The sequence below is a fragment of the Primulina tabacum genome, chromosome 17 (genome assembly GCF_025594145.1).
Source record: "Primulina tabacum isolate GXHZ01 chromosome 17, ASM2559414v2, whole genome shotgun sequence".
Lineage (NCBI taxonomy): Eukaryota > Viridiplantae > Streptophyta > Magnoliopsida > Lamiales > Gesneriaceae > Primulina > Primulina tabacum.
Window position 1 is genome coordinate 21,969,010 of NC_134566.1, and position 22,621 is coordinate 21,991,630.

The 22,621-nt window shown below is 35.7% G+C and overlaps 1 protein-coding gene across 2 annotated transcripts; it reads left to right on the plus strand.

The window, feature by feature from the left end:
- The first annotated feature begins 4,540 nt into the window (after nt 1-4,540).
- LOC142530916 (FCS-Like Zinc finger 8-like) lies at nt 4,541-6,981 on the plus strand. 2 transcript variants are annotated; one of them, XM_075636840.1, is made up of 3 exons: nt 4,541-5,171; nt 5,263-6,102; nt 6,500-6,981. In XM_075636840.1, exons 2-3 carry the CDS (start codon nt 5,303-5,305, stop codon nt 6,588-6,590), a joined length of 891 nt encoding a protein of 296 aa, XP_075492955.1. In that variant the 5' UTR covers nt 4,541-5,171; nt 5,263-5,302; the 3' UTR covers nt 6,591-6,981. The 2 variants fall into 2 exon arrangements, with proteins under 2 accessions (XP_075492955.1, XP_075492954.1); XM_075636839.1 differs by having other exon boundaries at nt 4,544-5,171; nt 5,280-6,102.
- Nucleotides 6,982-22,621: the final 15,640 nt, after the last annotated feature.

The following is a 22,621-nucleotide window of genomic DNA, read 5'->3' on the forward strand; positions in this document are numbered from 1 at the left end:
TATGCACATACACAAAAAAGATTAGTTGAATCATTGATTAAACGTCTATAACTGATTGCTAGACCAATGATTATAAAAACAAAAATCTCTGTTTCTATATGGGGACATGCAATATTACATGCTGCTACATTAATTCTCATCAGACCAAGTGCATATCTTAAATACTCCCCATTGCAACTTGTCTTTGGTAAAGAACCAAACATTTCTCATCTGAGAATTTTTGGATGTATAGTATACATGCTTATTGCACCGCCTCAACGAACAAAAATGAGACCTCGAAAAAATATCGGAATTTATGTTGGTTGTGATAGCCTGTGAATAATTCGATATCTTGAACCTAAGGCAGGCGACGTGTTTACAGCACGTTTTGCTGATTGTCATTTTAATGAGGAAATCTTCCCAATGTTAGGGGGAGAAAAGAAACATATCGAAAAAAAAATTACATGGTATACATCATCATTTTTATATCTGGATCCAAGAACTAAACAACGTGAAAAGAATGTACAACAAATTGTGCACTTGCAAAGAATAGTAAATCAAATACCAGATGCATTTGCAGACACAAAAAAGGTAACTAAATCATATACGCATGCTGTAAATGCCTCTGCTCAAATTGAATTTCCAAAGAAACAAATTGAAAACACTCATGATGTCAATAAACGCTTGAAGTGTGGAAGGCCAATCGGTTCCAAGGATAAAAATCTTCGAAAAAAAAGCATAGAGAAACACGATGATCACAAAATAGAGAATGATATTCCGACAGAAATACATGATGATGAAAATGTTCTATTAGAACCACAAACTGATGAGAATCGTGAAATCTCTATCAATTATATTAATACTGAAAAAATATGGAACCGAAAAGATATAAAAGAAATTGATGAGGTATTTTCTTACAATGTGGCATTTGACATCATAAATGACAATGAAGATCATGAACCAAAATCTTTTGGTGAATGTAAAAATCGACATAACTGGATAAAATGGAAAGAAGCCATCCAAGTTGAATAGGCTTCGCTAAATAAACTTAATGTTTTTGGACCTACAGTCCTTACACCTGAAGGTGTAAAACCTGTCGGGTACAAATGAGTTTTTATTCGAAAGCGAATTGAGAAAAATGAATAGTAAGATATAAAGCTAGACTTGTTGCACAAGGTTTTTCTCAAATGCCTGGAATTGATTATGAAGAAACGTATTCTCCTGTTATGAATGCAATTACGTTTCGATATATGATTAGTTGGGCAGTATCTGAAAATTTAGAAATGTGTCTTATGGATGTTGTCACAGCTCACTTTTACGGATAACTCGATAGTAATATATATATATGAAAATCCCTGAATGATTTAAAATGTCTGAATCACAGAGTTCAAAACCTAAAGAATGTTACTCTGTGAAATTGCAAAGATCATTATATGGGTTAAACAATCCGGTCAAAAATTGTATAATCGGCTAAGTGGAAATGCGTAATCATTATTGTATATGCTGATAATTTAAACATCATTGGAACGAATAAGAAAATTCAAGAAGTTGTGTTGTACTTGAAGTAATAATTTAAAATGAAGGACTTTGAAAAAAAAAAGTATTGTCTGGGTTTGCAAATTGAACAAAAAGAATGTGTAATATTTGTTCATCAGTCAAATTATACAGAAAAGGTCCTTAAACGTTTTAATTTGGATACATCAAATCTTTTAAGTACTCCAATTGTTGTTAGATCATTAAACATAGAAAAAATCAATATCGTCCATTTGAAGATAATGAAGTTATTCTTGGTCCAGAATTATCATATCTAAGTGTTATTGGTGCCCTTATGTATCTTGCAAATTGTACAAGACCTGATATATCTTTTACTATAAATTTATTGACAAAATTTAGCTCATATCCAACAAAGAGACATTGGAACGGAATTAAACATATATTTCGTTATCTACGAGGAACGACACACTTGGGACTTTTGTATTCAAAAGATACTAATCAAAGCATAATTGGTTATGCTGATGCTGAGTATTTATCTGATCCACACAAGATACGTTCCTAAACTGGATATGTATTTACTCCGAGAGGCACTGCAATTTCTTGGCGTTCACAGAAACAAACACTCGTAACAACTTTATCAAATCACGCCAAGATTATTCACTACATGAAGCAATTTGTGAATGTGTGTGGCTAAAATCAATGACCGAACATATCCAAATCTTATGCGGATTATTCATTCGACAAGAAGCCCGTGACACAATATGAAGATAATGTTGCATGTGTTAGTCAAATGAAAAAAGGATACATAAAAAGCGACAGAACTAAACATATTCGCCCTAAATTCTTCGCATTCACCCAAGAGCTTGAAAAAAATAAAGATATTGATATTTGTCACATTCAGTCAAGTGAAAATTCATCAGATCTCTTCACAAAAGTATTTCCTACGACAATATTCAAAAAACATATATATAAAATTCGGATGTGCAATCTACGAAATTTGTGAAGAATCGTTCGTGTTAACATGAGGGAGAGTTTACGTGACTGCAATATTTTTCCCTTACTATAGTTTTTATCCCAATGAGTTTTTCTCAGTAAAGTTTTTAACGAGCCAATATAAAAACACGTAACGAAGACAATAATTGTATCATGATTATCGTCACAAGAGGAGTATTGAAAATAAGAGATTGAGTGTTGAAATAAGAGTTGTAAATATTGAAAATTAGTATGTGATTATGTATGTAATAATGTATTTAATTGTGGATTATTTCCAAAGAAATTCTATCAATAGGTCTCTCAATTTATGAAGAAAAACACAATTTATGAAGAAAAAAGACAATTGAGTAGACAAAATTTTATAAAATATGTACTTTAATATATTTTGTGAGTTTGAAATTTTTTTTATTGTAAATTTTTACTTTGAACCAATTTATGTACTTTTTCGTAAAATAAAGTGTGTCGTACGTAATAAAATATGTACAATATTAATTAATTATATATATAATAAAAATAATAAATCAGAAAAAATATTATGTACTTTTTCGTAAAATAAAATGTGAGTCGTACATAATAAAATACAATATTAATTATATATATATATAAAAAATAAACAGGAGATCGTATCACTATCATCATCATCATTCATAAGTTAAACTAAATACAGTAACGTCAAAAAAAGAAAAACGACAAAACTACGCTTATGCAAAGGACAAAAATATAAAAACTACGAACAGAAATAAACATAAATAAATGAATAAGGTCATTTTTTTGGCCAATGGGATGTTTTATTTTTCAATAAATTCTATATAAAAATTTCATATTGACTTAGAAAAAGTATACAGCTTAAACAATACGAAAAGATTAGTGAACACTTTATTTCTAAGAATTTTCAAATTGGTTTTTTTTTTAAACAAAAAATTGATCCAAAACGGCAAGTCATAAGAATTTTCAAATTGGTTGCATAAAGTAAAGATCTTTAAAAAGGTATACCGTGGTGCTAAAAAATTTAATTGTTTTTATCATTTAAATATTTTAGTTTACACAAAAACTAATGTAAAACAATTTTAGGAGTTAATTTTGTGAGTCGGATATTTGAGTCGATCCAACTCATAAAAAATATTATTTCTTATATCAAAAAAATTATTATTTATCATAGTTACGAATTGAGTCGATTTGTTTCACAATTATAAATCTATAAAGAACATCTCATTAGATATATAATAGTTTTTTTTTTTTTTGAAATGAGATATATAATAGTTAGTTATTGGAAAATATTAAGTTAGGAAATATACTTTTGGAAAGAAATCTGGAAAAAAATAAAATTTGTACAATTTTTATTTCAAGAATCATGAAAATCCTATTGGAAGAGAAGGCCACAAGCTGCCATAAAGTTTAGCATTTTTAATGTTTTTATCGTATATTATGTGTAGTGACACCTCATTATTTATTTTTAAAATATAAATTAAATAATAATAGCATTATTTTAAAATATTTATATTCGTGAGATAAGTTAAGTTATCAATATTTTAAATAAAAATAATAATATTTTTGAATTAAAATATGATATTTTTGTTGAAATGGGTCGAGTTAAATATTAATCTCAAAAAATTGACCGTAAAACTAATATGATTTGAAATGAATTTTTGTGAAGTTTTAAATATACATTTCAAACTATAAATAAAATAGGTGAGTTTGATCAATTATTGATCACAAAAACTCTTATGAAACTATTTTATAAGTCAATTTTATAAGATATATCTTTAATTTTACCGGTTTATGATTTTTTTTTTATTTTCATTATAATTATATATCAAATTAACTCATATTATATATATATATATGCAAAACCTTCTTACAATATACTTACTCGATTATTGTCCAAGGAAAGAAAATTCATCTTATTGGCTACAAAAAAATCACACAGAATAATTTAATCATAAAAAATGGGAATGGCGTGCATTTTTGAAAATGACTCGCCATTTTTTAGATAATTTTCCCAAGAAACCCACGCTAAAATCCAAAGCTGAGTAGAAATAATTGCTGAGCGAGAATGCGGAGGGACCCCTTGCCCCTTATCCTGCCTGGAGTTTCTTGTTTTCTTTCTTTTTGTTTTCATTTTTTTTCTTCGTCTCCAATAATGAAAATTGCGTACACTTCTGCGCTTCCTCTCCTCTTTAAAATGGCTCTAAAACCAGCCATTTCCAACTCCTTTTTCTTTTGAGATTTATTTCTTGTTTTGATAAGTCTGAAGAGATTTATACCCCACTGGAAACCTTTTCTTGAATGTTTTATCTGCTTTTGCTGAATCTTTTGCATAACCAACTCCGAGTGGTTTGTTTGTAGCTTGATTCCTTTTCTTCTTCGTGATGGGTTTTTGTTTTGTGAGGATTTGACTGGGATTTTGGTGAAGAAAACCAAGAAACCTAACAAGATTCTAAAATAGAAAAGAAAAAAGATTGGTTTTTTGTTTGTTTGTTTGTTTTGTTTACATGTCAGGTTGTTAGAAAATGGAAGCTAATGAGATTTAACAAAGTTTATCAAGCTTTTTGTTGTTTTTTAATTGAAAAAATTTTCCACTTTTTCTTGCTTTTCTGTGTTATGATTTTTTCCGGTTTTGAGAGTGAACCCAGCTTTTGATTATTCTTTTGAGGCATATAAAAGTGGGAATCTTTTTCTTGGAGTAACTTAGCTACTGATTCCAGGTTAGCTGATCTTTATGATATAAAAATTTTTGACGAGTTTTTTCAGCTTTGATCTTTCTTTCCATTTTGTGTTCTCTAAATCTTTTTTTAGTTTTTATTTATTTGCAGTTGAGAAATTTATCTGATTACTGATGCTGAGGAACAACAGATCAAGAACAGTGACCACCAAACAAGCTATAATGGCTGACCAAAACCCAATCCATGCTTCTGTTAAAGATCCCACAAAACCTGTATCATCTTTCTTGAATTCTCCAAGATTCTTCAATGGGTTCTTGTCAAGAACATTTTCTGATCCTGAAACTGCTTTAGTCAGCCCAACTTCAATTCTAGACACAAGAATTTTACCAAATTTTGTGACCCCGTTTGGCTATGATAATATCTTGTCCAAATCACCAACCCCATGTCCTGAAGTTACCGATAAATCTCCATTCACGAAACAAATTCCAGAAGCCATTGGACTCGCTTTAGTTCATTCAATCAACGAGGAAAGAACTGATGAGAAGTTCTCAAGAACGGTTTTTTATGGAGCAAAACTCAATATTCAAATCCCCACCATAATTTCACAGCCCGAATCTCCTAATTCTCCGGCAGATTTCGGAATTAAAACTCGGGATTCTCAGCTTCTGAGCCCGTTTTCAGGCACCCCAGTGAAGGATTACTTCACCAGACAGCTTTCTTTGAAAGAAATGGAACTTTCTGAAGATTACACTTGTGTGATCACACACGGACCGAATCCGAAAACTACTCATATTTTTGATGATTGCATTGTAGAGAATTGTTGTGAAGATGACCCGAATCTGGGTGAAGATTTCGAGAAAGTCGAGACTGGTTTTGAAACCAATGTTTCCAATTCTCCACCATTGAATTTCTTGAGTTCTTGTCACACTTGCAAACAAAGTCTTGAACAGCGCAAAGACATTTACATCTACAGGTTAGCCCAAGATGATATTCATGTTTCCAGTAAAAATAATTCATATATTAGCTATGAATAAATAACGTGGTACACTTTTTTTTTGTATTATTTTATTGTATGATAGGCAGTAGATCGATGGTTGGTTTTGTCTTAATATTAAATTATTGCTTTATAAGATATTAAGACGTATGTACTTCTTCCATGATTTGTTGAGCTCTTGTGCTTTCCACTATGTAAAATTTATATTTAACAAAATGTATGCTCGACTCACATTTGTCTATCTCTAGAGTGATTCGACCTGTCCAAGAAAGATTCAAAGACTTAAAATTTGTCGATTTTTTCGATGGAGGGATGATTAGTTTGCGAGAATCAACTAAATGTAAGCTTTTAACTATGTATTTGGTATTGTTTTCAGGGGAGAGAGAGCTTTTTGTAGCCATGAATGCCGTTGTCAAGAAATGCTTTTTGAAGGAATGAAGAATGAAGAGATGGATGATGCTTTTTAGGACACCTTTATTTTTTGAAGGGAAAAAAAATATATCACTACAAGCATTGTATTTTCAATGCTTCTCTTTATTGCTTCAAGAGGAATCTAGCATCTTCAAAAGGGATTCAATTGATTTTCCATGATATGTTGGAAGATGACTCAACTTTTTTTTCTCTCTTGTTTTTGAAAAAAATATATATATATTTCCTTGAGATAAATTTTTTTTTTTTTTTTGCTTCTTATGAGTCTTTGAATCTGCCTCCCCTGCATAAATAAATAATGTTGTAATAACAAGAATAATATTGGCAAAGGTTGATGGGATCCAACGACAATAAATTTGTAGCATTTTAATGACAATTGGTGATGTATGCATATGTGTTGGAAGAATTTTTCCATGATTTGGATGTGAATTATACAATTTATTGCATATTATTGAAAATGGGATAATATATTCTTCCCAAAAAAAGAAAATGGAATAACATACACCCGGTGGTTATTAGTAAGGGATAACAGTTCTTTGTTGATGATTAATGATAATCTGGAATGCGATTTATAGCTACAATGGATTCACATAGGATAATGTTCTTTTTCATTTAGAAGTTTTTGTATAAATAAATAAATTAGGAATAGTATAATAAAATGTAAATATATAACGCTTGACCCAATTTTTAATTTTATAAACCCTACAATTTTATTTAAAAACGTAAGTTAGTAATCAAATTTGTGAGATCGGTCGACAAATGCTTTTCATTAAAGATGTTAATATCGATTTGTTAAAATAAGTTTTCAGCTAGTCAAATTATGACTTGAGTTTTGACTCTTACGTAAAAAATGATTTTATTTTAATAATATTTTATGGTTTCATCCAATTATGACATTAATTTTATCTGTATACACATATAAGCTGCATAGATAAAGCTCTTAAATATAAAATAGGAATCATGGAGTTTGTCTTTCAATGTAAGATCATGAAACTCGTCAGGAAGCTATTGTATATTTTAACCTGGTTCCCAGACGACTCATCAATCTACAATAAAACTGTCGCTCGAGCTAGAAACTAACATTTATGATGTATGTAAGGTCCAAAAAAACGATAATATAATCCAACAGTATGCAAAATAGGGAAAATAAAAAATGACAAATTAAATGATTTTAATGGCATGAATTAATTATGATATGCATGTTTACATTTTTAAAAAGTAGTTTTATTTTGGAATGCATAAAACTATGTTTTTAAAAGTTATCCGAGACGCGATCGAGGAACGGAGACCGAAGATCAAATAAGGAAAAATATTTTTACTAAATAATTATTTTTAATTATTTAATGTGTGGTATTTTCTAAATGGAATTTTCGAAAATGAGATGTTGTATACGCCTAGTCATATTTTAAACATGTATTCAATTTTCAATGAAATAGGGACTTTTCATCGATGTCCTCGCATCGGCAAGTTGTTTTTCTTGCGTAATAAACGCAAGACACGCCTTAATCTTATTTCAAACATATTTCACACCATATTATGTATATTTAATTATCCTTGCATGAGAAATATGATCCACTACTTTTATTTTCGTTCTTATGGCTATACTTTCATAAAACTAGAGTTTTTTTTTTTTTAACTCTTCCTAATGATGCACAAAGGGGCTTCCATGGTAGGGGTACTTGAAGGGATGTTTTTCCACTCGTTTAAAAGTTCTTAGGGACGTGTTTAAGGGCTGGACATAATAGGGTGGCATGAGGAACGAATAAAAAAAGAATAGAGTTTCATGGGGCTAGGTTTTTCGAACTTCGAGTTCTAGAGGGCCACGGATCTTAGCCATTGTAGGGTCACGTCCAAGAGACCTAAGGGGATGGTAGGATTGTAAAATCCAAGATTTTTATTTAATCGTGATAATATTTTGTAATTTAGGGTACTAGGATTTTTCGCAATCGTCAGGTATCTATCTCATTATAAGTGTAAGATTTACAAGATTATCTAAGTTGAGTGGATAATTTTATCGTGTACTATATTTTGAGCTCAAAATTTAAGATATTATCGGGTATTTATTTTCGAACTGATGAGCAGATAAAGATCTAATATTTGAGATGATATTGAGATACCGGGATAAAGATCAAGCAAAGGATAATGTGATCCCTAGATTTCAAATTCATGGTTATATTTAGTGTATAATTTCAAAATAAACAATAAATGGGAAGGAGATTTCGAAATATCATCCAAGATTATGGATAAAAGAATGATAATTATCCTAGATTTAACTTTGATTCAAAATTCAAGCGCGATGATAATACACGATCAGGATAGCAGCCAATCCCTATAAATAGGAGGGCCTTGTAACTTGAAATTTACACCTACAATGCACCCAATATTTTTCGAGTTTCTCTCTAGTCTCCCTAGGAATTTTCGAGATTTGCTCTCGTGATTCGGTCGAGTATCGAAGCGCTTCTGCAATCCAAAGCCGGAGAAGAATTCAAAATTTCCAAGTGCAGGAACCCCTCTCTTTCCACGTTTTTCATCTATAATTAAGATAAGTGGGCTTGTTTTAAAAATTCGTTAAGCATGTTTCTTCATTTTTTTTTAAAATATGGTCGAGTACACCTTCTTCTACTCCTTTTCTTGTGTTGGTTGCCATACGATTTTGGGCACTGTGAGGAGTCGACTGTATATGGGTGAGAATCCCAATCATGACATGACCCTTAGGCGGTGGGGATGTAACCGCTATATGGCCTCGCCCCCTTAGAGTAGTAAAAATTAGGGACTGATATTAGTAAATCATTGAAAGTTGAGGAATCTCAGTGTCTAGTAAATGTTATACATGTGATATGAATAATGTTATGCAAGTTATGTGATTTCGAAATTTTATGCATGTTGTTATATTGTGCTCAAACGGCCCCCAGTTGCTGAGTATTTCTCAAAATACTCACCCCTTACACTCCCCTGCCATATTTATCCGAAGAACAGGTTGAGGAAAAGGAGTTCGAACAATTTTGGGGCTGTTGATTCGCGAGATTATGAGTAGCCATGTTTTGTTATTTCGAATTTTCATATTTTCTATTCATTGTAGACGTTTCCGCATTAATTATTTAAGTTGTAAAGACATTGATATCTTTTTGAGAATTTATGAAATAAACTGGTTTTGGTTTATACTATGCTACGAGACTGGTTGTTTTTCGATTGTGTGATTGATGAACAACACTGATGTCAACTAACCCCGATCGCGGGCGTGACAATGATGGTCCTAGGGTGGTTGCATGATGGCTGGATCGAAGGTGGAGGGCCGCGACATGAGCTTGGGGCTGCGCATGGCATGGGGGTTACGGTTTAGGGGGTTGAAAGTGCAAAGGCGGTAGAGGTTGTTCCAGTAGGTTTCTAATGAATTGGGCATGGTCATAAGAGGGTCAGCTAAGGTCTGGTGGGGTCGTCCAAGGTCTAGAAACGAAGGAAACCTTCGAACAAGCTAGGGTTCAAAGTAACAAGTGCAGAAAAATTCAGTAGGCATTCTAAGCAATTCGGAGGGTCTTAAATGGTTTGATCTGGGTTGAATATGGTTTAGTTAGGTGTTATTAAGCCTTGGTTCAAGTTTGTATGTTTTTGTTAAGTTTCGAGTCAATACGAGTCAAAACCGGGTTGTATATCTAAGTTTAAAAACGAATCGGGAAGTTAGACGATAAGCTTAAGTTTACGTCTAAGAAATATTTATGGGTGTATTTTAAGGTGTTATATTAAGTTTGAAATGATTTGGGTCGTCGTTTAAAGGTCTAAGTATAAATTTAGAAAGTTAGGGTCTCATGGGCAAAACGGTCATTTGACACCTGAAAAACGTTGGACGTCCTGGCAGTGTCCTGAATGCTGTAATAAATGTTAAAAATTTTATTTCAAATGTTTATGGAATTTATGATGAAACGTTAATGTTGAAAGACATGTTGCATGCTTGATTTAAAAGAAAAATAATTTATATGTGCATGAATTTTTATAAGTGATGGAAATATGAAAAATTGAAGGAGGTGAATTGATTGTGATTAATACGATGATACAATAATATGTAAAGCCAATGCTCAGTTGATATGTGAAAATGTCGCTGATGTCCCCGCCACCCGGTACCGTTGTTATACGTAGATAGATCAATCGACCTTCAGCTAATACGAAAGTCACAATTGATGATACAATTTCAATAAAAAGAGAAACATATACGTATATGATGAAATAAAATTTGATACGAGATGTTGAAAGGAAAATGTTAAAATTTATGTTCATGAAAAGCTATTTTATTAAAAGTATTTTCACTGTTACTTGTGAAGGTATATGTATTACTTGCTGTTATGATTAAGGTTTGCTGAGTCAATAGACTCACTAGGTGTGATCCATGTAGGTGAGCATGAAATTGATGTTAATATATTTCTTGATGGTTGATCTTGCTGGACTGAAGGTGCACACAAACCGAGGACCGTCTCTAGTTTCCGCAAATAAAATAAGTTTTTGATATATGATTACATAAATATTTTTATGACTTATGATGCTTTTGAGAGGTTTTTGAGAGGGTGTTAGAGTAAAGTTTATTTTTAAATGGTGCAAAATATTCATATTTTAAATGCTTAGTATTTTGGTCGAATGAATTAGAAAAAAAACTTTCTAGTACTTTTTAAGAAAAAATGAGTAGTAGACGTTTCAATGTAAGCGTCATGTTTGATTTGTAAGAGACATGGAGATGCCCATTGATACAGACGAGTGCTCATTTGAAGATTCTCTGAACGAACCTCCCACTGACTTTCCAAGTGGTTATCATTTATCGAGTGGAATGGATTGTTGCTATGGTTGTATACTATTAGCCTTTTGACACGGGGCAACATAGAAGCTCTACGTACTAGCATACACTTTGATCCGTTTATTGACTCAATTGAGGGTGGTCATCAGGTGACGCGATTTGGTGTAGGTTTGAAATCTGTATGAGTCAATTTATTGTAGTTGGGGATTCACCGCTCACCTACGAGTGAAAATATCATATGTGATCTGATGAGTTAATAGTGCAAAAATATCATGTCAGAGTAAGACATGTGCATTTTGGAAAGGTATTTCCTCAGTTAAACATATCATATATCAAATCGTTATTGAATTCATTTTGAACTCTCAATATACCAATGATTGCAGATTCGATAGGGTTATATGAGTTGAAAGGACCGCATTGTACGCTAATCATAACTAATATTTTTGAAGACACTATCAGTGATACCTATGGGATCATGGGGCGATACTAATAGACGCTCTTATCATGATCTAATGGGTACAATTAGACTTGAGTTCTAACGTTCTTGATCAAGGGGTTGATAAAAAAAATGATACTAATTAGGTAAGCACGAATAAAAATAATATTATTCTAAATCACATGAAGTTGTGGACTGATAACTAGCAGTATTCCTGAACCATTGAAGGTTATACAAGTATTAGATTTTGTGTTTTTGTTCAGATAGTTGAATTCAAGAAGTTAAATTTGGCGACTGTAGTTTGATTGAGATCAAACAGATTGCTTATAAATGAGTTTAAAAGTTGGTTTCATAAATTGAAAGTTTTGTTTAATTGCTGATTAAGTGAGAAGAGTGGAAGTGTATGTTTTAATGGAGGAGTTCACAAAGCTAGCAATTGCCATAATAGGTCGGTGGAAAATTTTGGTATTCAAAACTTTTATTTTATGAATAAGATTTGTATCCCCGATACATTAATGATGTCTGATCATCGAACGGAGTTATAAAGAGTTCACAATTATTTATTTAGAAAATTTCATGTAGACTTTTATTGCAATCTACACGAGGAACAAACCATCCGATTGTGGACCTGACTCAAGAGATCGAAGAAGGTGTTTGGTTTCAGTAGATCGTTCGTAGTGATTACGAGAAGGACTAACTCCATTAATCTTTGACTGGTTTTGTGTCCAATATTCTTAAACACAAGTTAAACATCCTATGAATGTGTTTTAATCATATGACACCCAAGAACATTTTAAACGTTAAAACAAAAATTTTAAAAAGTCTGCTGCATTTTGGGTGCGATAAAACGGTACTAAACAAGATTTCATAAAGAAAATAACTTAATATTAATTACATTTGCAAGCTTGTTGTATTTTTTATTTTTATTTTTTTTTATCTCGATGATTTCACAAATCAAAAGAAGTTTTGAAAAAAAATCACCAATTTCAGATTGAACGAGTGCTATACCCGAATTGTATCAACGTGAAAACACTGAAAACCTAATGCGTTGTCGTATCATAGATATCTATTACTATATATTAAGAATATCTCTAATAGAGACAAAAAAAATTGGCCTCTTTTTTAATTTCCCAATTTTGTCCTTGTTTTATATCAAAATTACAGTTTTGTTTTTATTTTTTTAATCTCAAAAAACCTTTTTTTTTATTTTTTTTTAAATTACAACTATTCAAATAGCACTTTAGTCCTTCGATAATTTGTTAAATTTCACTTTAATCTATAGATAATTATAAAAAAACTTTACACACACGCACCGCGTGTGCAAAGTAGCTAGTATTAATTAAATTTGTTTGAATCTTTTGGTGTTCATTACAAATTTATAAATATAGAGCGCGGATTTTCAACTCTAAAATCATAATCACAGAATTAAATAAGATAAAATAAAATACGAATGTTTTGATACTTTTTGGTTTACGTACAATTAAATTAGATTTTATTCAAAAACGTAGTGTTGACTTAATAACAAATTATCTGAAAATAAATACAAGATTACAAAGCTTTTAGTTTGAATTGATTTATAAAACAAAAATTCAAATATAACATAAAATGTCTAAATGTATTAAATATGTCCATAGAAAATGTATTTTTTACGTAACTTTTATAATTTTAAAATTTAACTGAATTATACACACACACACACATAAATACATATATAAACACACACACACATATATATATTACAAAAAAGATTTGAAATCAATTTATATATGATTTTAGGCTAATATTTTTTTGCTTATTAAAATCTTAATTTTATTCTTTTATATATTTTACTGATGAATTTAGTTGGGATAAAACTAGAAAGAAGGATAGTAGGTGTAACGTATCGTATTTTTGAATATACATAAAATTTGCGAAAAATAAAATTTTTTCTTAAATAATTAATGATCTCTCAAAATACACTTGTAAATAAAATGCTTGATCAAATATTTAAAATGTAAACGAACTTGCAACAAGTACTTGTTCAAAACAACATAAAGTAATTCGTTAAAATCAGAGTAAATGAGTTCAACATGCATAAAAATACTTAAAACTTAAGCGGTCCTCGGGTTAGTCCTCCGCCCAGTCCGAGCCATCTAACTGGTCTCCGCCTTTTGTCTCCTCAAACTCGTCCTCACCTGCATCGATCAAGTCTAGTGAAATGGCCACAAGCAATATCACATAAATCTCAAAAATGAATATTTTATATTTTTATGCACGTAATATAATTAAATGGCATGATTAAATATCCTGTATTATTTTACCGCATGGATTGGATTCTTTCCAGGCTCGCTGCGACGTAAATTTATCATGAAAATATGCAAATGATTTTCTTGACCAAACTTTGTAATTAAATCCAAAAACGAGACAATTACGCCCAACGACTTCGTATTTAATCATGACTCCGCGCCAACCCGAACCAACACCGAACCATCATTTAGTCAAGATTAAAATACACCTAAAATGATGAAATAATTCTCCAAAAATGATGCAAGTCGAAATTTTGGTGAATGGAGGCCAAAACATGAAACGCTCTTTCGAGAGTCAATTTGGCACATCGCACAATAATTTCTCGTACGACCTCTAAAATGATCCGAATCACGAACGGCCAAAAACCTGACCTTCCTAACTTGATGAGGCATTGTCCAGTCCAAGGCCATAGGCTAAAAGCCAATCAAGAACTCGAACGAGCCACTGAACCGAAGCAGCAAGTTGCTGTCCACAAAATACAGCAGCTGTGCTTTGGTTTCCTTGGTCGTTTGCGAGGCTAATGGCCATTGGGGCTTGAACCACTGACCAGAGCCTCTTACAATATCCTAGGGTATGGTTTGAACCATGGCTAAGGGCCAGAGGCCAAACAAGATCCACACCATTCCACCAAAAACCGAACAACACATGCAGTAGGGGAAAGGGGCCGAGGGGCTGTTCTTGTTTCTTTAATTAAAAACCGATTCAACCATGGACTAGGCCTCAAAAGGGCGACTTGGTCACGTTTTAGACATCACAAGGAGAGGTTCTAACCATGGCTATAGCCCTTAGGGCAGCTAAGATCCGATCCATTTCCCTTTGACAGCAACATGAGAAAATCGATCACAAAAAGGGGCATGCTTGGGGAGTTGCTGTAATTTATGATTTCCAGCATGTATGGGGCTTGAACTAATGGACCAACATGATACTAACATGTCCTAGTACATGTCTAGATGCAGCTTTGGGAGCGTGGACACGAGTCATCCTCCTGAAACACCAAAAACAAGTGAACCGTGAGGAGCACAAGGAAGGGCCGAAAATCTGCATATTTTATTTTCAAAGTTCTTGATATATTTCGGTTATGCCATGGAAATGATGATCATATAATGTTTAAAAATGTTAATATGACTTGATTGAAGAGCAAGGAAAAATATAAACATGCCTGGTTTCGTTTGAAAGAAAAACGAACGAATCGACGACGCGGCGCGGAGGAGACGGAGTGCTTCGCTACTTTGTTTTCTCTCTTATTATTCTCTAGCTACCTCACGATTTTTACACTGAATTTCCTCTGAATCACTCTCAGGTTTTGGTGAAGGGGGAGAGGGGGAGATGGTTAGGAGAGTGAGGGAAGGGGTTGCAATTTAAAAGGGATGGTAAGACCAAGTCTTGCTCTCTTTTGAATTTGAATTGGTTTGCTATCAAAATGATTTGTTGAAGAGGGAAATGGATGGGGTGACCGATTCTACATGTCCACCAAGGCTATGATAACGATCTAATATTAATTAATGGGGTTTAATAGATGAAAGGATTATCATGCCAAGAAATAATAAAGAAGGAGTCAAAGGTGGTGAGTTGTCAAAGAATTGTTGTGACACTAAGGTGTTGGCCAAATTAATCTAATAAATGGAAGGGAAATATTGTTTAGTTAGTGTATTTTAAACCTTAAGAGCCTTACCTATCCTTTAAATAATTTAGTGAATTAACACATTAATAATTATGGAACCTAAATGAACTTATTTCCTACTCACCTCAAGTTACTTAAATAATACCTTAAACCTCATTTTAACTTAAATTAACTTATTTGCTAGCTAAAATAAACTATGGGAATGTTTTCTTAATTTTAAATTTTATCTCAAAACTTCAACTCCAGTCCGGCCTCACTGAATTAACTGAAAAGATAAAAATTTAAACTACTGCATAAAATAATTAACTTTAAAGAAAAACATTTAAATACTCATGCAATAAAATTATTTTAATTTAAAATACTAGAATTATGCATGGCTTATACGTAGTCTAATTTACGGGTTCTACAACTCTTCCCCCCTTAAAAAAAAATTTCGTCTTCGAAATTAGAACTCACCGAATAACTCAGGATAACGATTCCTCATCTCTGGCTCAGACTCCCACGTAGCTTCCTCCTCTGAATGGTTGAGCCATTTGACTTTCACTCGCTTAACTAGCTTGTTCCGGAGCTTCTTCTCCTGTCTGTCTAAGATCTGCACTGGTCTCTCCTCATAAGACAGATTCGGAGTAAGCTGCAACGGCTCAAAGTTCAAGACATGCGAAGGATTCGCCACGTACTTCCTCAGCATGGAGACATGGAACACATTGTGTACTCCGGCCAGATTCGGCGAAAGAGCCACACGATAAGCTAACGTCCCAACTCTGTCGAGGATCTCAAATGGTCCAATGAATCAAGAACTGAGCTTTCCTTTCTTCCCAAATCGCGTGACACCTTTCATAGGTGCTACCTTCACGAAAACATGGTCGCCAATGGCAAACTCTAGGTCTCTCCTCCTCTAATCTGCATAACTCTTCTGTCGGCTCTGAGCAGTCCTCATCCTATCACGGATCTTGACTACTACATCGGCAGTCTGCTGAATAATCTCTGGACCCAACTCTGCTCTCTCTCCTACTTCATCCCAATGAACATGAGATCTACACTTGCGGCCATATAGTGCTTCATATGGAGCCATACCAATAGACGACTGGAAGCTGTTGTTATAGGTGAACTCTACCAATGGCAAGTTCGACTCCCAACTCCCGGAGAAATCAAAGACGCAAACACGGAGAAGATCCTCTAAAATCTGAATAACTCGCTCTGACTGCCCATCTGTCTGAGGATGGAAAGCTGTGCTAAACAGAAACTTCGTACCCATAGTCGAATGCAAACTCTTCCAAAATGAGGAAGTAAATCTGGGATCTCTGTCAGATACGGTAGAAACTGGAATACCATGAAGTCGGACTATCTCCCGGATATACAACTCTGCATACTGAATCATGGTGAAAGTCGTCTTAATAGGCAAGAAGTGCGCTGATTTGGTAAGACGATCTACAATCACCCAGATAGCATTTGATCCTCTGACTGACTTCGGCAAACCGGTCACGAAGTCCATGGTAACATTCTCCCACTTCCACTCGGGAATAGGAAGAGGCTTGAGCAAACCTACTGGTCTCTGATGCTCCGCCTTCACTAACTGGCAAGTCAGACACTCGGATACAAATCGTCTGATGTCTTTCTTCATCCCAGGCCACCAATACAATGACTGCAGATCTCGGTACATCTTTGTACTCCCTGGATGAATAGAGTACGGCGACATGTGGGCCCTTGATAGAATATCTGCTCGAATATAACCACTGCTGGGAACCCACATCCTGTCTCGGTATCTCACAATACCGTCGCTGACTGAATACAAGACACTGCTCTTGGTTTCATGTCTCTGCTTCCACTTTGCTAACTGCTCATCTGCTGACTGACCACTGCGAATACGGTCTAGAAGAGAGGACCGAATAGTCAAGGTATATAGACGGGGAACTCTACCTTGAGGATATGACTCTAGATCAAACCTCTGCATCTCAGTCTGAAGAGGTCTCTGAATCGTCAAATGAGCCATCACTGCGACTTTTCTGCTCCATGCATCCGCAACTACATTAGCTTTACCCGGGTGGTAGCTAATGTCACAGTCATAATCTTTCACAAGCTCCAACCAACGCCTCTGACGCATGTTCAGCTCCTTCTGCGTAAAGAAATACTTGAGGCTCTTGTGGTCGGTAAAGATCTGGCACTTCTCACCATACAAATAATGCCTCCAAATCTTTAAGGCAAAAACTACGGCGGCCAACTCTAGATCATGGGTAGGGTAGTTCTTCTCATGGATTTTCAGCTGTCGAGAAGCATACGCTATCACATTCCCATGCTGCATCAATATTGTGCCCAAACCGAGCTTCGAAGCATCGGTATACAAAACAAAATCTCCGGGCCCTGACGGCATGGCCAAAACTGGTGCTGAGATAAGAGCTTGCTTCAAAGTATCGAAGCTCTTCTGACACTCCTCGCTCCACACAAATTTAGCATTTTTCTTGGTCAATGATGTGAGTGGAACGACAATAGAGGAGAATCCCTTAATGAACTTCCGATAATATCCTGCTAGCCCAAGAAAACTGCGGATCTCTGATGCATTCTGCGGCACAACCCAATCTCTGACTGCGGCAACTTTTGCTGGGTCTACCTCAATACCACTGGTAGAAACAATGTGGCCTAAGAACGCCACCTTCTCTAACCAGAATTCGCACTTACTGAACTTTGCGAATAACTTGTGCTTCTGCAAGGTCTGCAGCACTGTGGTCAGATGTCTGCCGTGATCCTCCTGATTCCTCGAGTAGACGAGAATGTCGTCTATGAATACTATCACAAACTGGTCAAGATACGGTTGAAATACGCGATTCATGAGATCCATGAAGATCGCTGGCGCATTCGTCAGACCGAACGGCATCACAAGGAACTCATAGTGGCCATAACGAGTCCTGAAGGCAGTCTTGGAAACATCAGCATTTCTCACCCTCAACTGGTGATAACCGGAACGCAGATCTATCTTGGAGAATATCGAAGCTCCCTGCAACTGGTCAAACAAATCCTTGATCCTCGGAAGTGGGTACTTGTTCTTCACTGTAACCCTGTTCAACTCCCGGTAGTCAATACAAAGTCTCATAGAGCCATCCTTCTTCTTCACAAATAAGACTGGCGCGTCCCATGGTGAAAAACTCGGGCGAATGAACTCCTTGTCAAGAAGTTCCTGAATCTGCTTCTTAAGCTCTTCCATCTCTGTCGGTGCTAGTCGGTACGGTGCTTTGGAGATCGGGACCGTACCTGGCATAAGCTCAATAGAAAACTCCACCTCTCTCTCGGGTGGCATACCTGAGACGTCCTCAGGAAAAACAACTAGGAAATCCCTAACAATCGGAACATCTGTGGCTGACTGACTGGGTGCCTCGGGGACATATACAAATGTTGCTAAGAATGCCCGACACCCTTTATGCATAAGCTTCCTAGCCTGGACATAAGGTATAATGCGCGGTAAAGGAAAGTACCTGTCTGGCTCAAATAAGAACTGCGTCATTCCAGGCGGTCGGACTAAAACAGATCTCCGCTGGAAGTCGATCAAAAATCTGTTCCGCAATAGCCAGTCCATCCCTAGGATGATGTCAAACTCTGGCATCGGTAACACAATCAGATCCGCATAAACGAGGTTGCCATGGAGCTCAAGATCTATGTCTTGGATCACAATGGTAGCTGCCATCTTCTCACCAGAAGGCAATACTACTGAATAGGCTACATCTAGCCCAACGGTCTTGACCTTGAGGAAATTAGCGAAGACCTCCGAAATAAATGAGTGAGTGGCCCCTGAATCTATCAAGGCCTTCGTAGCGGAACCAGATATAAATATTCTCCCTAAAAGGTTGGAATACTAAGCTGAACCCAATAATCACAAAAACTAACTTATAGATATGCAAAGGTCAAAGTTCTTCTAACTTAAATTTCAAAAATAATACTGAGTAAAGCATGCAATCCTACGGCAATTCTATGTTCGAAATTCTTAACCCAATTCCCAAAACATTGAAATTCAAATATAAACTTAAAGCTTTAAGATACCTGTCATAAGCATGGTCTCCGGGTTTATCTCTGTCGCATGCGGGGCAAAAACTCTGCCTTGGGTAGGCAGATTCCTCTGAGGGCACTGCAAAAGTAAGTGGTCTGGACTACCACACTTATAACACTTCCCTGAACCAAACATGCATGTTCCAGGATGGCGGCGTGAGCACTTAGGGCAAACTGGGTGCTCAAAATTCCTCGGGGCTGGGCGTCCCCGCTGCTGCTGCTGCTACTGCTGCTGACCTCTGTTTCTAGGCGGCCCGTGAAAAGGCCTCTTGTTCTGCTGCTGATGCTGCTGAGGAGGAGGGCGATGTGGTACCTGGACTGGGCGCTTGCCCTGGCGGTCTCTCTCGATATCACGCTGATCCTGCTCTGCGGCTAGAGCTTTGGAGACAGCGACCTCATAAGTAGTAGGGTCAGACACCCTAACATCATGGCGCAAGATCGGCCGTAGACCCCCCAAGAAATGCATCAACTTGGCTTTAGCATCATTCGCGATCAGGGGCACAAAATGACAACCCCTCTCAAACTTACGGATGAACTCCGTAACAGTAAGATCTCCCTGTCTCAGGCTCATGAATTCCGTGGTCAATCTGGTGCGCACCTCCTCAGTAAAATATTTGGAGTAGAATACCTCCGTGAAGCGTGTCCAGCTAAGCGTAGCCAAGTTCAGGACTACTGACGCTTCTTCCCACCATAAGCAGGCATCTCCTCCGAATAAATAAGTGGCACATCGAACTCTGTCTGCATCTCCAAGCTCCATGAACTTGAAGATAACCTCGAGGGACTTGATCCAGCCCTCGGCAATCATGGGGTCCGTCGTTCCTGAAAACTCCTTAGGACGCATCTTCATGAATCTCTCATAGACAGCCTCGGACCCTCTCGGCTTGGTCGCCACAGCATGGTTCCCCGCAAACTGTGCGAAGAACTGAGTCATCCCAGCTAGCATCTGGGCATTCATGTCAGGTGGACGTGGAGGTGGTAAATCTCTCTCCTGCCTCTGCTCCTCCCTGTCCTCTTGGCGAGGCTCATCATTTCTAGTGCGCTCGAGAATGCGTCTAGGGGGCATACTATTCCATACATAATCCATACGTAACCAACATGAATAATTCCATAATTTATTTAAATTTAAATACTGAACAATAAAATAAATCTGGACGTAAAATATTTCATGAAAACTTGCTGTCAAATAATTCATGCTTTGAATAAAATGCGTAAATGTAAAACTTACAGACCGAAGGCATGACTTCATGAGCTTCTCGCGGTCAGTAGTAGTACAAACCTTTAATGAACCATTGCTCTGATACCAGCTATAATGGCCCGAAAATTCGTGTTTGAAAATTTGCGAAAAAATTAAAAATTTTCTTTTTAAAATAATTAAAATGCCTCATTCACAAAATAAACTGATAAATCAAGTTTAATGTTTAAAAATAGCAGCGGAAGAAATTATTGCTCACAAAATAACAAGTAAAGTAATCCAACAACTGATATAAATGTTTGAGCATAAAAATGGCAAGTGCTGTAAATGAGGTCCTCGGGTTCCACTACTGTCGACCCAAGCTAGCTCACTGGTCCCCGCCCTCGGCCCCGACATCATCAGTACCTACAACAATCAAGTCTAGTGAGCCTAAAGACTCAGCATGCATATATCGTAAATAACGAGTAAATAATATAATAAAGTTGCATGGGAGTAAAATTATCATGTCATGAGGCATAATGTGAAAATAACTTGTCATGAGCAATTATAATACGTGCATAACTGACTGAAAATCATAAGTGAAATGTTTGCTCCATAGAGCCCTGTAATGAAATAGCATGTAATAATTTTCTGGTGAGATTATGTTCTATGCAAGTGGCCCCTGCACTGAACTGAACTGAACTGGCCGGTAACTGGCGACCGGGTGAAGTAATGAACGTCTGATCAGACTAATGCCACAGTATACTGGGTGGAACTGAATTGAACTGACCGGTAACTGGCGACCGGATAATACAATGATCCCATGATAGTGAAATGGCCACAAGCAATATCACATAAATCTCAAAAATGAATATTTTATATTTTTATGCACGTAATATAATTAAATGGCATGATGAAATATCCTGTATTATTTTACCACATGGATTGGATCGTTCCTAGGATCGCTGCAACCTAAATTTATCATGAAAATATGCAAATGATTTTCTTGACCAAACTTTGTAATTAAATCCAAAAACGAGACAATTATGCCCAACGACTTCGTATTTAATCATGACTCTGTTCCTACCCGAACCAACACCGAACCATCATTTAGTCATGATTAAAATACACCTAAAATGATAAAATAATGCTCCAAAAATGATGCAAGTCGAAATTTTGGTGAATGGAGGCCAAAACATGAAACGCTCTTTCGAGAGTCAATTTGGCACATCGCACCGTAATTTCTCGTACAACCTCTAAAATGATCCGAATCACGAATGGCCAAAAATCTGACCTTCCTAACTTGATGAGGCACTGTCCAGTCCAAGGCCACAGGCTAAAAGCCAACCAAGAACTCGAACGAGCCACTAAACCGAAGCAGTAAGTTGCTGTCCACAAAATACAGCAGCTGTGCTTTGGTTTTCTTGCGTCCTTTGCGAGGCTAATGTCCATTGGGGCTTGAACCACCGACCAGAACCTCTTACAAACATCCTAGGGTATGGTTTGAACCATGGCTAAGGGCCAAAGGCCAACCAAGATCCACACCATTCCACCAAAAACCGAACAACACATGCAGTAGGGGAAAGGGGCCGAGGGGCTGTTCTTGTTTCTTTAATTAAAAACCGATTCAACCATGGCTATAGCCCTTAGGGCAGCCAAGATCAGATCCATTTCCCTTTAACAGCAACATGAGAAAATCGATCACAAAAAGGGGCATGCTTTGGGAGTTGTTGTCATTTCAGATTT